Source organism: Symphalangus syndactylus, chromosome 20 (genome assembly GCF_028878055.3).
Source record: "Symphalangus syndactylus isolate Jambi chromosome 20, NHGRI_mSymSyn1-v2.1_pri, whole genome shotgun sequence".
In the NCBI taxonomy this organism is placed as follows: domain Eukaryota; kingdom Metazoa; phylum Chordata; class Mammalia; order Primates; family Hylobatidae; genus Symphalangus; species Symphalangus syndactylus.
Genome location: NC_072442.2, coordinates 68,305,965 through 68,320,260, shown reverse-complemented (window position 1 = coordinate 68,320,260; position 14,296 = coordinate 68,305,965). Strand labels below are relative to the sequence as shown.

General features: G+C 49.7%; 1 protein-coding gene across 6 annotated transcripts in view; it reads right to left on the bottom strand.

Moving 5' to 3' along the window:
* The window catches only part of NXN (nucleoredoxin), a 176,305-nt gene that overhangs the window by 72,792 nt on the left and 89,217 nt on the right, over positions 1-14,296 (bottom strand). The window contains exon 1 of one of the 6 annotated variants that reach the window (XM_063629725.1): positions 14,142-14,261. The exons of 3 other annotated variants lie outside the window; for them this stretch is intronic. In XM_063629725.1, the coding sequence (XP_063485795.1) occupies positions 14,142-14,261 (120 nt within the window). Of the gene's footprint in view, positions 1-14,141; positions 14,262-14,296 lie in introns of those variants that run through there. 2 more of the 6 variants (XM_055256631.2, XM_055256635.2) reach the window with 2 other exon arrangements.

Genomic DNA, 14,296 nt, shown 5'->3' with positions numbered 1-14,296 from the left:
AGCTTGGGTAGATGCGTCAGTGAGACCCTATTCATAACCACAGCCTAAAAAAACATGTAGAGCCAGTTAAAAGCTCTAATGTGTTTAAAGAACAAATTAATGAAAGAATGGATAGACAGGCTGGGTGTGGTGGCTCACGCCTGTAATTCCAGCACTTTGGGAGGCTGAGGTGGGTGGGTCACCTGAGGTCAGGAGTTCGAGACCAGCCTGGCCAACATGGTGAAACCCTACCTCTACTGAAAATACAAAATTAGCTGGGTGTGGTGGCGGGCACCTGTAATCCCAGCTACTCGGGAGGCTGAGGCAGGAGAATCACTTGAACCCACGAGGTGGAGGTTGCAGTGAGCTGAGATTGCGCCATTGCGCTCCGGCCTGGGCAACAAGAGAGAAACTCTGTCCCAGAAAAACAATGAGTAGACAGAGAGGGAAGGAGAAGGAGAGAACAAAGCAGAAGAAAAACTGGTGAAGACTAGGGAAAAGAATCTGGGTTTTTTTTTTTTTTTTTTTTTTTTTTTTGAGACAGAGTCTCACTCTGTCACCCAGCCTGGAGTCCAGTAGCGTGATCTCAGCTCACCGCGGCCTCTGTCTCCCAGGTTCAAGCGATTCTCCTGCCTCAGCCTCCCAAGTAGCTCAGATTACAGACGCCTGCCACGTCAGGCTAATTTTGAATTTGTAGTAGAGACAGGGTCTCACCACGTTGTCCAGGCTGGTTTTGAACTCCTGACCTCAAATGATCCACTCGCTTCGGCCTCCCAAAGTGCTGGGATCACAGGCATGAGCCACTGCGCCTGGCCACGAGTCTGGTTTTAAACCTGTGGAGCTAAAGGTCTCTGGCAAGCAGGGAACGGACACGACTCACTGACCCATGAGCAGGATGCGTCCAACACAAAGACCTCTTGGGAATCTGCTGGGTTTTGGCAGGCATGGTCACCTTTCAGCATCTTGGGAGGAGAGCTGGTGGAAGGAGCTTTTCTGCAGGTGTCTCTTTCTCGCCTCCGGCAGGGGGCAACAACAGAGGACGGTTCAGAAGAAAGAACGTGGCTAAGTATGTGCATTTCAAGCCAAAGGATTCTAGAAGCTTCTCTCACAGGTATGGAATCCAACCACAGTGCCCACAGGCACGGAATCCAACCACAGTGCCCACTGTGGTGAAGCCACTGCGCTGGTCCAAGAAGAAAGCGACGAACAAAATGACACTGAGCCCAATTCATCCTGAAAGCAGAACCTCGGAGCTATGTGGTTAAGAATGGAAATTCCACTTTTAGTCCAAGCAAATCTTCTGATGTATCAAGTTTGAGGGTGAGGTTTCATTAAAGGAATTTAAAATAAAAAAGTGAGATCACAGCAAATTTTTTTAAATGATTGTGTTAGTGAGGGGAAAAAAGGGCATAATTCCTGATCCTGGTCCTTGGAGACAACACCCACCCTTGGGCGAATCATTCCTGGGGACGGAGGAGTGAAAGAAGCGTCTCTTTATTTCCGGGGGCAGAGGAGTGAGGGAGGCGTCTCTTTATTTCCTTGTATATAAAATACAAGAATTAAATAACCTGGATTAATGACCAGGGCTGGGGTTTATGATAAGGCTGTGATTAGGACCACATAAAAGAAGAAAACGTCTTAATAAGAACTTCTTTGTGGCCTGTTTGAGCCTTTCTTAGTAAACTAATAAGTTACACTTTTCCTGGAGAGAAAATCTTGGAAATGACCCATTTCCCCAACAGGACATCATTTCCTGTCATTCACATGTGGTCAAGTTAAAAAAGATCGTTTGAACCTAGCTCAGCCAGGCCAGGGAGAAAATTAAAAATAAGTGTTTATTTTTCTCATTAAAGCCAAACAATGAGACTCAAAATAGGCCACAGAAAACCCACAGAATCTTCCGAGTTCTCCTGAGCTGACACATCGAAGGATGTCCACTCATAGGGGAAGAGGAAGAGGGGCTGGCCTTCTCCTAAGGGGGCAGGGCTGGAGATCTGTCAAATTCCTTATCCATATTTAGGAGCAGAGCTTCCTTTCGGCCAAAAGAGTAAGGTGACTGTGAAGGACAGATACTTCCAAGCAGACACGAAGATGAGCAGTTGGCTTGATAACAGGACAGATGAAAATGGAAGGCCTCCTCCGAAAATCCCACAGCCTGGGCCACAGCTCCAAGGGGCTGACTGGCTTCTGTGGTTCAAATCTCTGCAAACGTCTTCTTCCCCCCTGCCCCATCAACGGCAGGTAGCTGAGCCCTGGCCCAGGCTCTGCGAGTGCACACTCTCAACAAGCAGATATGAACAGACACGTCCAGAAAGTAGATAGGTGGACAGCAAGTAAGACTATGTAAAGGTGTCATCAAGGAAATGCAAATTAAAACTATTTCACACTGACTAGAATAGCTAAAGTAAAACAGACCCACGGTATCAAACCCTGGTGAGGACGAGGAGCAAGTGCAACTCACACTCCGCTGCCGGGGACGTAAATGGTGCAAACACTTTGTTGTTGTTGTTTGAGACAAGATCTCACTGTTACCCAGGCTGGAGTGCAGTGGTGCGATCTCAGCTCGCTGCAGCACGCCAGGCTCAAGTGATCCTCCAGCTTCCTGGGTAGCTGGGATTACAGACACACAACGCCACACTCTAAAATTTTCTGTTGAGATAGGGTCTCGCCATGTTGTTCAGGCTGGTCTCAAACTCCTGGGCTCAAGCAAACTGCCTGCCTTGGCCTCCCAAAGTGCTGGGATTACAGGCGTGAGCCACTGTGCCTGGTCAGTACAACGACTTTGAAAAACTGTTTGGTCCATCTTATGAAGGTAAATGTTCATTTACCCGATAATCAACTCAGTATTCTACCGCTCAGTATTCCTACTCACCAGTATTTACCCAAGATAATTTTTTAAGTCCATAAAAATATTTATAACAGCCTTCCCCCACCCCAAACTGACAACAACTCACATACATCCATCATTGGAAGAATGGATACACTGTGACAAGATGCTCGTCCAAGGGGACACTTCTCAGCAATAAGGAACAAACTGACACATAAAAAACAAGGATAAACCTCACAATCGTGCTGAGCAAATGAAGCCAGACACAAAATAACACTGACTGTGTGATTCCATTTCCATGACGCTCTACAGGTGAAACTTAAATTACAGTGACGGAAAACCAAAGTGACGGGCGGCAGGGGGAGTCACCAGAGAGGCTCAGCAGGGGACTCTGCAGGGAGACGGAAATGTTCTCGGTCTTGTTTGGATAATTGTTCATGTCGGTATAACAGGTGTTCAAACACATTGAGCTGGGTCCTTAAGAACCGTGAATTTTATTGTATTAAATTAAATCTAAAAAAAAAACTCATACCAAAAAGAGGGAGAAAAAAAATAATTTGCCTTCATCTCATCTAGAGCCAGGTAACTGAGAATTCCAGGGTGAGAAGAGGGTGCTGCCTCCCCAGCACGGCCACCTTCCCGTAAGTGACCACCTCCCCTCCCTCCCTCCCTGCCTTTCTCCGCCACAGTTCCCTGTCTCCACGAATGGAACCAACTGCCCTCCACCCAGTGTCCCAGCACCAGAAACCTGGCAGTCCTTCCCCATGCTTCTCTCTTCCTTATTTCTGCTCAGTCACTTCCTGAATGAGGCAGGGCCCCCCACCCCCGTCTCCACCGCAACTGCCTCAATTGCAGGGGTTTCTTTTGTTTGTTCTGTCTTGTTTTTGAGACGGAGTCTCGCTCTGTCGCCCAGGCTGGAGTGCAGTGGCGCGATCTCGGCTCACTGCAAGCTCCGCCTCCCGGGTTCACACCATTCTCCTGCCCCAGCCTCCCAAGTAGCTGGGACTGCAGGTGCCCACCACCACGCCCAGCTAATTTTTTGTATTTTTTTTTTTTAGTAGAGACAGGGTTTCACTGTGTTAGCCAGGATGGTCTCGATCTCCTGACCTCGTGATCCACCCACCTCGGCCTCCCAAAGTGCTGGGATTACAGGCGTGAGCCACCGCGCCCGGCCTCTTTGTTTTGTTTTTGAGACGTTGTCTCGCTCTGTCGCCCAGGCTGGAGTGCAGTGGCGCGATCTTGGCTCGCTGCAACCTCTGTCTCCCGGGTTCAAGCGATTCTCTTGCCTCAGCTTCCCTAGTAGCTGGAATTACAGGCGCCCGCCACCACGCTCGGCTAATTTTTGTATTTTTAGTAGACACGGGGTTTCACCATGTTGGCCAGGCTGGTCTGGAACTCCTGACCTCAGGTGATCTGTTCACCTTGGCCTCCCAAAGTGCTGGGATTACAGGCGTGAGCCCCCGTCTCTACTAAAAGATAAAAATAAAACTTGGCTGTGTGTAGCGGGGTGCACCTGGAGTCCTAGCTACTTGGGGAAGGCTACACCTGGCCAACTTCCTGTTTTTAAATGGATAGAAAAAAACACACACCAGGGCCTTGTTTCATATCTCTCCTGCCCATTCCTTCTCTCTCCACAACTCAGGCAGCAACGGTGTCAATCAGGCCAGGAAGGGAAAGGCTGGGGGAAGACGATGCTGACTCTCTTACTGAATCTGTTTCTGAGACATGGAAACACCCTGTTTACAGAGGCCTCTCTTCCCGCCCCCTCCCCGAGAACTCCCAGCAGAAGCTGCTCACTGGCTGTTTTCAAAGTAGTCTTTGTTCTTGGAGTTGAACCAGCACAGGCCTCAAATTTCCATCCACAGCTCCAAACCCCGCCTACATCACCTCCATGACCTTAGGCTAAGGAAAGAAAGAAGCTGGCCAAAAACATCCCAGGCTAAGAAGCCAAAACTCCTCCCAAGAGAGATGACTCTGGAGGGGACCCTCTGGTCTCCTTTCCATGAAGCCAGGTCGGTGCTGGGAGGGCAGAAATGCCCAGAAAGAAAAGCACCGATGAAGGTTCACAGGGCAAGGACTTCAGGGGTCACGGCCCCATCGTGTACAGAAGCCACGGGGCGGGACTTCAGGGGTCACGGCCTCACATTGTACAGAAGTGGGGGGCAGCAAAGCCACATGATCTAAAGACAGACTTGCAGGCCCAGGTGCGGTGGCTCACGCCTGTCATCCCAGCACTTTGGGAGGCTGAGACGGGCGGATCACGAGGTCAGGAGATCAAGACCATCCCGGCTAATACGGTGAAACCCTGTCTCTACTAAAAATACAAAAAGTTAGCCAGGCATGGTGGCGGGCGCCTGTGGTCCCAGCTACTTGAGAGGCTGAGGCAGGAGAATGGCGTGAACCCGGGAGGCGGAGCTTGCAGTGAGCCGAGATCGCGCCACTGCACTCCAGCCTGGGCGACACAGCGAGACTCCGTCTCAAAAAATAAATAAATAAATAATAAAACGAAGCTGTGTGGAGTGGCGTGCACCCGGAGTCCTAGCTACTTGGGGAACTGAGGTGGGAGGATCCCTTGAACCCAGAAGTTTGAGGTGACAGTGAGCTATGACTGCACCACTGCACTCCAGCCCGGGCAACACAGCAAGACCCTGTCTCTAAAAAATAATAATCATGTAAAAAGATTCGGGGAACTGTGGATGATGACTGCAGGGCGTGGTCAAGAAGAAGCAGAGAAAGCCAGGGCTCGCCAAAGCGAGTCAGGGAAGTGTGTCTGGCACTGTCCAGGGGAAGGATGACACTGTGGACACAGAGATTTGACGGCCACAGGAAAAGGGCAGCTGGGCTGGGGACAGGCTGGGACAGATCCTCCTCCATTCTCTCCCCATCCTCCAGCCTTTCTAGAACACCTTCTGGGCCCTGGTTTGCTTCTCTAGCCACCCAGCAGGGAAGTGGAGTGTCTTGAACCCAAATGTTCAGATACTAGAACAGGGATGGACGGTCCCTCGGGAATTAATAAGCTAACCGGAGCTGAAGACGGATCCCAAGTGTCTCAACAGCTCTGGATGTCCCAATAAAACATGTTTCCAGAATGTGAACAGTTTTGAAACATCTGTATTCCAATCACCAATCCAGAATCTTGGGAGCTAAAGAAAGTGTGGGTTTTCCCCCAAAACAAACATTTAGCTGAGGACACAGGAGAATGACCGAGGTGTGGATGGAAGAAGAGTCTGGCCTGGGGCATCCTGTGACGAGCGCCACCTCCCTCAGGGGTAAGAGGGACATCTAAGACCAAGCGGAGCTGAGTCAGGCCTCCTGGGGCATCTTGTGGCGAGCACCATCTCCCTTAGGGGTAAGAGGGACATCAGACCAAGCGGGGCTGAGTCAGGCCTCCTGGGTGGGACGATAGAGTATGAGACAGTCCAGGGAAGGGTCTCATTCAGACTGACATGTCCCATAAGGATCAGTCAAGTTTAGGACGGAGACTAACAAGACTTAACACATGCGGCCGGGCGCGGTGGCTCACTCCTGTCATCCCAGCACTTTGGGAGGCTGAGACGGGCGGATCACGAGGTCAGAAGTTGAGACCAGCCTGTCCAAGAGACCAGTCTGGCCAACGCTGTGAAACCCCGTCTCTACTAAAAATACAAAAATTATCTGGGCGTGGTGCAGGTGCCTGTCATCCCAGCTACTCGGGAGGCTGAGGCAGGAGAATCACTTGAACCCGGGAGGTGGGGGTTGCAGTGAGCCAAGATCACATCGCTGCACTCCAGCCTGGGCGACAAGAGCAAGACTCCGTCTCAAAAAAAAAAAAAAAAAAAGAAAAAAAAAGTAAAAAGGGTTCAGGATTTCATAGTCCGTCTCCTATGTCTAGTCTTTCATTTCTCATAATCACTTCTTAGCCAGGAATCATTTCTGGAAGTAAATGGCTGCTTCCTTTTCTTTGTGCACACGCCCCCTCTGATGAAAGGCTCCATGCCCAGCTGGGGGCTGTGGGACTCGCTTTTAATGCTCCTTAGAAAATTCTAACCAAAGGCTCCAAACGCAGCTCAAAACCCTGGCATGGAACCACACAAAAGGCACAAAGAGGCTGGGGCGAGGTGGAGCCCATCATAAATTGAAGGCTCTGTGTCAGGATCCATCCCATTCTGACCACGGGGCCGGGTTCCTCCACCGAAGCAGCTCCCAGGTCCCCAGTGTTAGGCAGAGTGGATTTCAGTCAGGAAAACTACGCAAGGGCATGTTCTTAGAATCTCTCCAACATTTTTCTTGGCTCTGCTGACATTGCTTTGGCTTTTAAAAATCAATAAATTAAGCAAGCAGAAGGTTCTCCAACATCCAGGCTGGACTAAAGGGTTTTGCTCTTACTAAGCCAAAGGGAATATTTATTCCAAGAGACGTAAGATAGATTCTGCTGGACACCTGACACTTGCTCATGATTCTTCCCTGGGAGGCCAGGAGCGCACAGTGAGGCTTCGCTCCATCGGAACCAACACTGTCGGCCGGTGCGGTGGCTCACGCCAGGAATCCCAGCACTTTGGGAGGCTGAGGTGGGTGGATCACCTGAGGTCAGGAGTTCAAGACCAGCCTGGCCAACAGGGTGAAACCCCATCTCTACTAAAAATACAAAAATTAGCCAGGTGTGGTGGGCACCTGTAATTCCAGCTACTCGGGAGGCTGAGGCAGGAGAATCGCTTGAGTCCAGGACTTCAAGACCAGTCTGGGCAACATAGCAAGAACTCAACTCTATAAAATAAAATTTAAAAGGCCAGGCACAGTGGCTCACGCCTGTCATCCCAGCACTTTGGAAGGCCGATGTGGGTTGATCACCTGAGGTCAGGAGTTTGAGACCAGCCTGGCCAACATGGTGAAACGCTGTCTCTAATAAAAATACAAAAATTAGCTGGGCATGGTGGCAAACACCTGTAATCCCAGCTACTTGGGTGGCTGAGGCAGGAGAATTGCTGGAACCCAGGAGTCGGAGGCTGTAGTGAGCTGAGATCGTGCCACTGCACTCCAGCCTGGGCAACAAGAGGAAAACTCCATCTCAAAAGAAAAAAAAAAAAAGCCAATGGTGCTACCAGAAGTCACAGGAACAAAGGAACAGCCGGGGACCACAGAAGACAACAATAACAACAAGGAAACTTGTCAGGAGAAAGGACAGAGGGGCTGGAAATAAAGCTGCAAGTGAACAATGCCTTCGAGGACCCTGGAGGGAAGCTGCTGGGCTGAATGTTTCATTCTAGAAGGTCGATCAAAAGACTTTCCAATAATCCTGAAATGATATGACATAGAGAATGCATAGAAATAATATTTCTCGGCCGGGCGCGGTGGCGCATGCCAGTAATCCCAGCACTTTGAGAGGCCAAGGCGGGTGGATTGCTTGAGCTCAGGAGATCAAGACCAGCCTGGGCAACATGGTAAAACCCTGTCTCTACTAAAAACACAAAAAATTAGCCGGGCGTGGTGGCACATGGCTGTAGTCCCAGCTACTCGGGAGGCTGAGGCAGGAGAATCGCTTCAACCCGGGAGGCAGAGCTTGCAGTGAGCCCAGATCGCACCATTGCACTCCAGCCCAGGTGACAGAGTAAGACTGTCTCAAAAAAAAAAAAAAAAAAAAAAGAAATAATACCTCTCACTACACTGGATAGTTTGAATTCCAACCTAAAGCAAAAAGAAGAAGGCTTTGATCTCATTCTATTGTTTATCTTAACATTTTTGCCTGACAATCTGGATAAAACAAACTTTTATTTTATTTTTTATTTATTTTTTTCAGACCCAGGCTGGAGTGGAGTGGAGCGATCATGGCTGCAGCCTCAACCTCCTGGGCTCAAGCAATCCTCCCACCTCTGCCTCCCAAGCAGCTGGGACTACAAGGCATGCACCACCACACTTGGCTAATTTTTGTATTTTTTTTTTCTGTAAAGATGGGGTCTCGCCATGTTGCCCAGGCTGGTCTCGAACTCCTGGCCTCAAGCAATCCACCCACCTCAACCTTCCAAAGTGCTGGGATTACAGGCGTGAGCCACCGCGCCCGGCCTCAGTCTTTTATCTAGTGGGAACTCCATAAATCCATGCTAGCTGACCAGCCAGTCCTCTCCCAGGCAAGTGGCCACAGCAACGAAGGTTTGGCGGAGGTGCAGGGGGAGGAGGTGTGGACAACTTACAGTCACAAGGCAGTGTCCGATTCAGTGAGCGTGACTGGGGAAGCTGCCGTTCATATGCTCGTCACCAAAGTCAAGAATACCTTCTTCTGCACCACATTCTCGGAGATTTTCCAAATCCCGGGCATTTTCAGGCCTTCACTCTCTCCACTAAAACCCCACAGCTTACTCCTCCCAAGTGAAGAGGCCAAGAATCCATTTTATTTGTCAGAACCAGCCATAAGGTAAACAAATACAAAGAAAGCGTGTGCTCGCCAATTAAACAGGAATGCAGGCTTCTGGCGGAGCCATGACCCCATTTTTCCATTCACTCCATGTGAGTGAACCAGCGTCACTGAGCTGGCCCCTATGGCTTGAGGGGGAAAAAAGAGAAAGGCAGAATTCCATTTCACCCAATTCCCATTCGATGGAAAAGAAGAACAGAGCGGCAAGGACGTGGGCTTCAGTGTCACGGAGGCCTGAGTTTAAACCGCGGTTCTATGACAACCCACTAGCCGTGAGGTTCAAAGCAAGTCCATCGGACCTCTCCATGCCTCAGGTCCCTCATGTGTAAAACAGAGAGGTCTGTAACTGCCACACAGGTCACGGCTGAGAAATATGCCGGGCACAGCACATGCTCAGGGGTGTTCCTGTCTCCTCAACTTGGGTTCATACGACACGGATGGGGTGCAGGTACCGTACAGGGTACAGAGAGGGACAGAAAGCAGGGTTTAACGCACTTCTAATGCAATAAAAAGGAAAATCTGTATCTTACAGCAGGACAAAGTTCCACAAGATTAGTTTTAATTTATAATCTTTACTCCTCTGAGACAGGGCTTCGCTCTGTTCCTCAGGCTGGAGTGCAGGGATGCAAGCACAGCTCACTGCAGCCTTGACCTACTGGGCTCAAGCGATCCTCTCACCTCAGCCTCCTGAGTACCTAGGACCACAGGCTTGCACCACCACTCCTGGCTAATTTTTAAAATCACTCTGTAGAGATGGGGTCTCGCTGTGTTGCCCAGTCTGGCAAAGAAATCCTGGGCTCAAAGGATCTGGCTACCTTGGGCCCCAAAGTCCTGGGATGACAGGCATGAGCCACCACACCTGGTCTCAGCAAGGTTTTTTTTTGACTTCAAGAAAACAAAGCTGCTCTTAGGTCTTCAGACAACTGCTATTATCAATCACAGCAAAAAATAAAAAATAAAAAAAAATACAGCTGGGACGTGAGAGGACTTTCTAGATGCATCGTAACTTACATAAAGATTGACAGAGGCCAGGCGCGGTGGCTCGCACCTGTAATCCCAGCACTTTAGGAGGCCAGGGCAGGTGGATCACCTGAGGTCAGGAGTTCGAGACCAGCCTGACCAACATGGAGAAACCCCGTCTCTACTAAAAGTACAAAAATTAGCTTGACATGGTGGGTGGGCGCCTGTAATCCCAGCTACCCAGGAGGCTGAGGCAGAAGAATCGCTTGAACCCGGGAGGTGGAGGTTGCTGTGAGCTGAGATTGCACCACTGCACTCCAGCCTGGGGGCGACAAGAGCAAAACTCCGTCTCAAAAAAAAAAAAGATTGACGGAGCCACTTGAAACATCTGACTCAGAAGAAACAAGAACCAGAACGCTGGGGGTTCTAAGTCTTACAGCAAAAAGAGAAAGACACTAAGGTTTGTGGTTAACAGATGGATTGTGGTCAGGAAACAGGTTCAAATCTCAGCTCCACCACCTGCCAGCTATGTGACACTTGCCTTCTCAGGTGGATTAAGTGAGAAGATAGAGCAGAAAGCCCAGTGCCTGCACATGCCACGTGCTTCAGTGATGAAGTTACTGTTGTCGCAACATACTGAAAAGCTCTAAGCCCTGATACCTGTAGTGATTCTGCATCGGAGGCAAAAAGACCATAGGAAGGTAGAAATGAAAGAGAAATTCAGAGAGATTGACCGGCTGCGGTGGCTCACGCCTTTCATCCCAGCACTTTGAGAGGCCAAAGCGGGTGGATCGCTTGAGGTCAGGAGTTCAAGACCATTCTGGCCAACATGGCAAAACCCTGTCTCAACTAAAATACAAAAATTAGCCTGGTGGTGGCGTGTGCCTGTAATCCCAGCTAAGAGAATCGCTTGAACTCGGGCGGAGGTTGCAGTGAGCCGAGACTGCACCGTTGCACTGCAGCCTAAGCAACAGAGCAAGACTGTGAAAGAAAAGAAAAAAGAAAAGAAAGAGAGAGAAAAGAAACGCAGACAGATTAATTCTTGGCTGTTGCAGAATGCAAAATGAGGAATGACGCCCGGGTTTCAAGTTTAAGGCTGTGGGTATTTCGGAGCCTGGTGAAAAGCAAAGCACTGCCACATTTTCCCTTCGCTCCCCTCACCTGCCATAGACCGTGTACTCCCACTCACAAAGAGCACATGCCCAGTGCTCCGTCCCTCTCACTAGGATGAAGAAAGACACCCAAAACCCAAGGTCCAAACTTGGGAAGAAACTGAATTCAACACAACAAAAGTCAACACCTCATGTGTAAAGGATCTTATTAAAGTGCCAAGCATGCCAGCGTGAACTCAGTGTCTGGCCCTACTCGTTATGAAATAAACTTAAGAACAAATCCCTAGGCCGGGCGCGGTGGCTCACGCCTGTAATCCCAGCACTTTGGGAGGCTGAGGCGGGCAGATCACGAGGTCAGGAGATCGAGACCATCCTGGCTAACACGGTGAAACCCCGTTTCCACTAAAAATACAAAAAAATTAGCCGGGCGTGGTGGTGGGTGCCTGTAGTCCCAGCTACTAGGGAGGCTGAGGCAGGAGAATGGCGTGAACCCGGGAGGCGGAGCTTGCAGTGAGCTGAGATCATGCCACTGCACTCCAGCCTGGGGGACAGAGCGAGACTCTGTCTCAAAAAAAAAAAAAAAAAGAACAAATCCCATCTAAGAACAGGAAAAAAACCAGCAACTCTCATGCACATCAAATGCTGTTCTCAATGATCCTGTTCGCTCTGAACGTCACAAAGCACCAGCAGGTGGGAGATAACTAAAGTTTGAATAAAATTTGTTTTATATGCCTCAGTTGGAACACTTTTGTTCCACAAAGCTTTTCCTGCTCCAGCCCAAAGATGCACCCACAAAGAAAGAGATTTTTCTTTTCTTTTTTTTTTTGGAGACGGAGTCTCGCTCTGTCGCCCAGGCTGGAGTGCAGTGGCGCGATCTCGGCTCACTGCAAGCTCTGCCTCCCGGGTTCACACCATTCTCCTGCCTCAGCCTTCCAAGTAGCTGGGACTACAGGCGCCCACCACCACACCCAGCTAATTTTTTGTATTTTTTTTTTTAGTAGAGATGGGGTTTCACCATGTTAGCCAGGATGGTCTCGATCTCCTGATCTCAGGATCCGCCTGCCTCAGCCTCCCAAAGTGCTCGGATTACAGGCATGAGCCACTGCACCTAGTCAAGAGTTTTTTCAAAAGAATATTTTTCTGGATTTTTATGGTAACATCTGGGGTTTTATGACTTCAGACAGATAAGGGTGGAGGAGGTAATTTATGAAAAGAAACATCTCTCTTGATCCATATTTACATTCCATAAGGGAGTGAGTTTGGCTTTTGGATTCTCCTCTCAGGCCTATCAGGGGAATAGAATCCTTGCTCCTATTTTATGAGATTTATGGGGCAATGAAGTCTGTGGGGCTGATGCTACACCACCTGCTTCACGAATACAGCCCCTCCATTTGCAAAGTGCTGACTTGGAACATTTGTATTTTTCCTTTACAAACCTATCTATCTATCTACCTGTCTGTCCGTCCATCCGTCCGTCCGTCCATCCATCCATCTCACTCTGTTGCCCAGGCTGTCACGCAGTGGCACGATCACAGCTCACTGCAGCCTTGGCATCCTGAGCTTAGGTGATCCTCCTCTCAGCCTCCCAAATGGCTGGGACCACATCTGTGTGCCACCATGCCCAGCTAATTTTTTGTAGAAATGAGGTCTCATTATATCACTGAGGCTGGTCTCGAACTCCTAAGCTCAAGTGATCCTCCCACCTTGGCCTCCCAAAGTGCTGAGATTACAAGCAGTGAGCCACTGTGCCCGGCCTAAATCTCTCACGTTTATAAGCAGTCATCTGATGCCTTTCCATCCCATTCACACACATTGAGCATCCATATCTGCCTTTAATAAAAGGTCATAATACAGCCCTGGCATTACAAAAGCTAACCAGAGAACACTGAGGATATCAGCTCATGAAGATACTCTGTCTACAATGAGACTAGGACAACTGTCTTCCTTTTCAGAAAAGGAAACTGAGGCAGTGAGAGGCTACGATGCTTCAACACAGGGGACCTCAACCCAAGACTTGCGCTTTTAGTTCCATCATAGATGCATCAGAGACTGTACTTAGTTGGGGAGTAACCTAAGCTAACCTCACCATGCACAGCCCAACAGGGAATCTAAACTAACCCCACCATGTACAGCCCAAAAGGGAACCTAAGCTAACCCTATCATGTACAACCCAACAGGGAACTAAGCTAACCCCACCATGCACAGCCCAACAGGGAACTAAGCTAACCCCACCATGCACAGCCCAACAGGGAACCTAAGCTAACCCCAACAAGGAACTAAGCTAACCCCACCATACGCAGCCCAACAGGGAACTAAGCTAACCCCAACAAGGAACTAAGCTAACCCCACAACGCACAGCCCAACAGGGAACCTAAGCCAACCCTACTATGCACAGCCCAACAAGGAACTAAGCTAACCCCACCATGCACAGCCCAACAGGGAACCTAAGCTAACCCTACCATGTACAGCCCAACAAGGAACCTAAGCTAACCCCACCATGTACAACCCAACAGGGAACCTAAGCTAACCCCACCATGCACAACCCAACAGGGAACTAAGCTAACCCCACCATGCACAGCCCAACAGGGAACTAAGCTAACCCCACCATGTACAGCCCAACAATTAGAATTTAGGGCATTTTAGTTGGACTCAGACCTCAGGGTTTGAATTTAAGGTGAGGGTTACAGGAATGTGTGTAGGGATTATGGCTGGAATGCTACCCTCACTTACAGTTGACCCTCTTCTCAGGACTCTCCAAATCCACCTGGTGCCTCTCTTCTGCCCCTGCACAGCCAGGCCACCCCTCATCCAAACACCAGGTTTCCAGCACTGCAGCCTCGCAAGCTCATCCCCACCCACAAAACACTCACAAACGCACCTGGCATGTCAGTGTCTGTATAGCAGGTCTCACAGTCTCAGCACTGCTGACACTTTGCTGGGAAGGGGCGGGATGGGGGTGGGGGGGGGGGCGCTGTTCCGTACACTGTAGAATGTTCATCGGTGTCCCAGGAAATGCCAGTGATGCCCACTTAG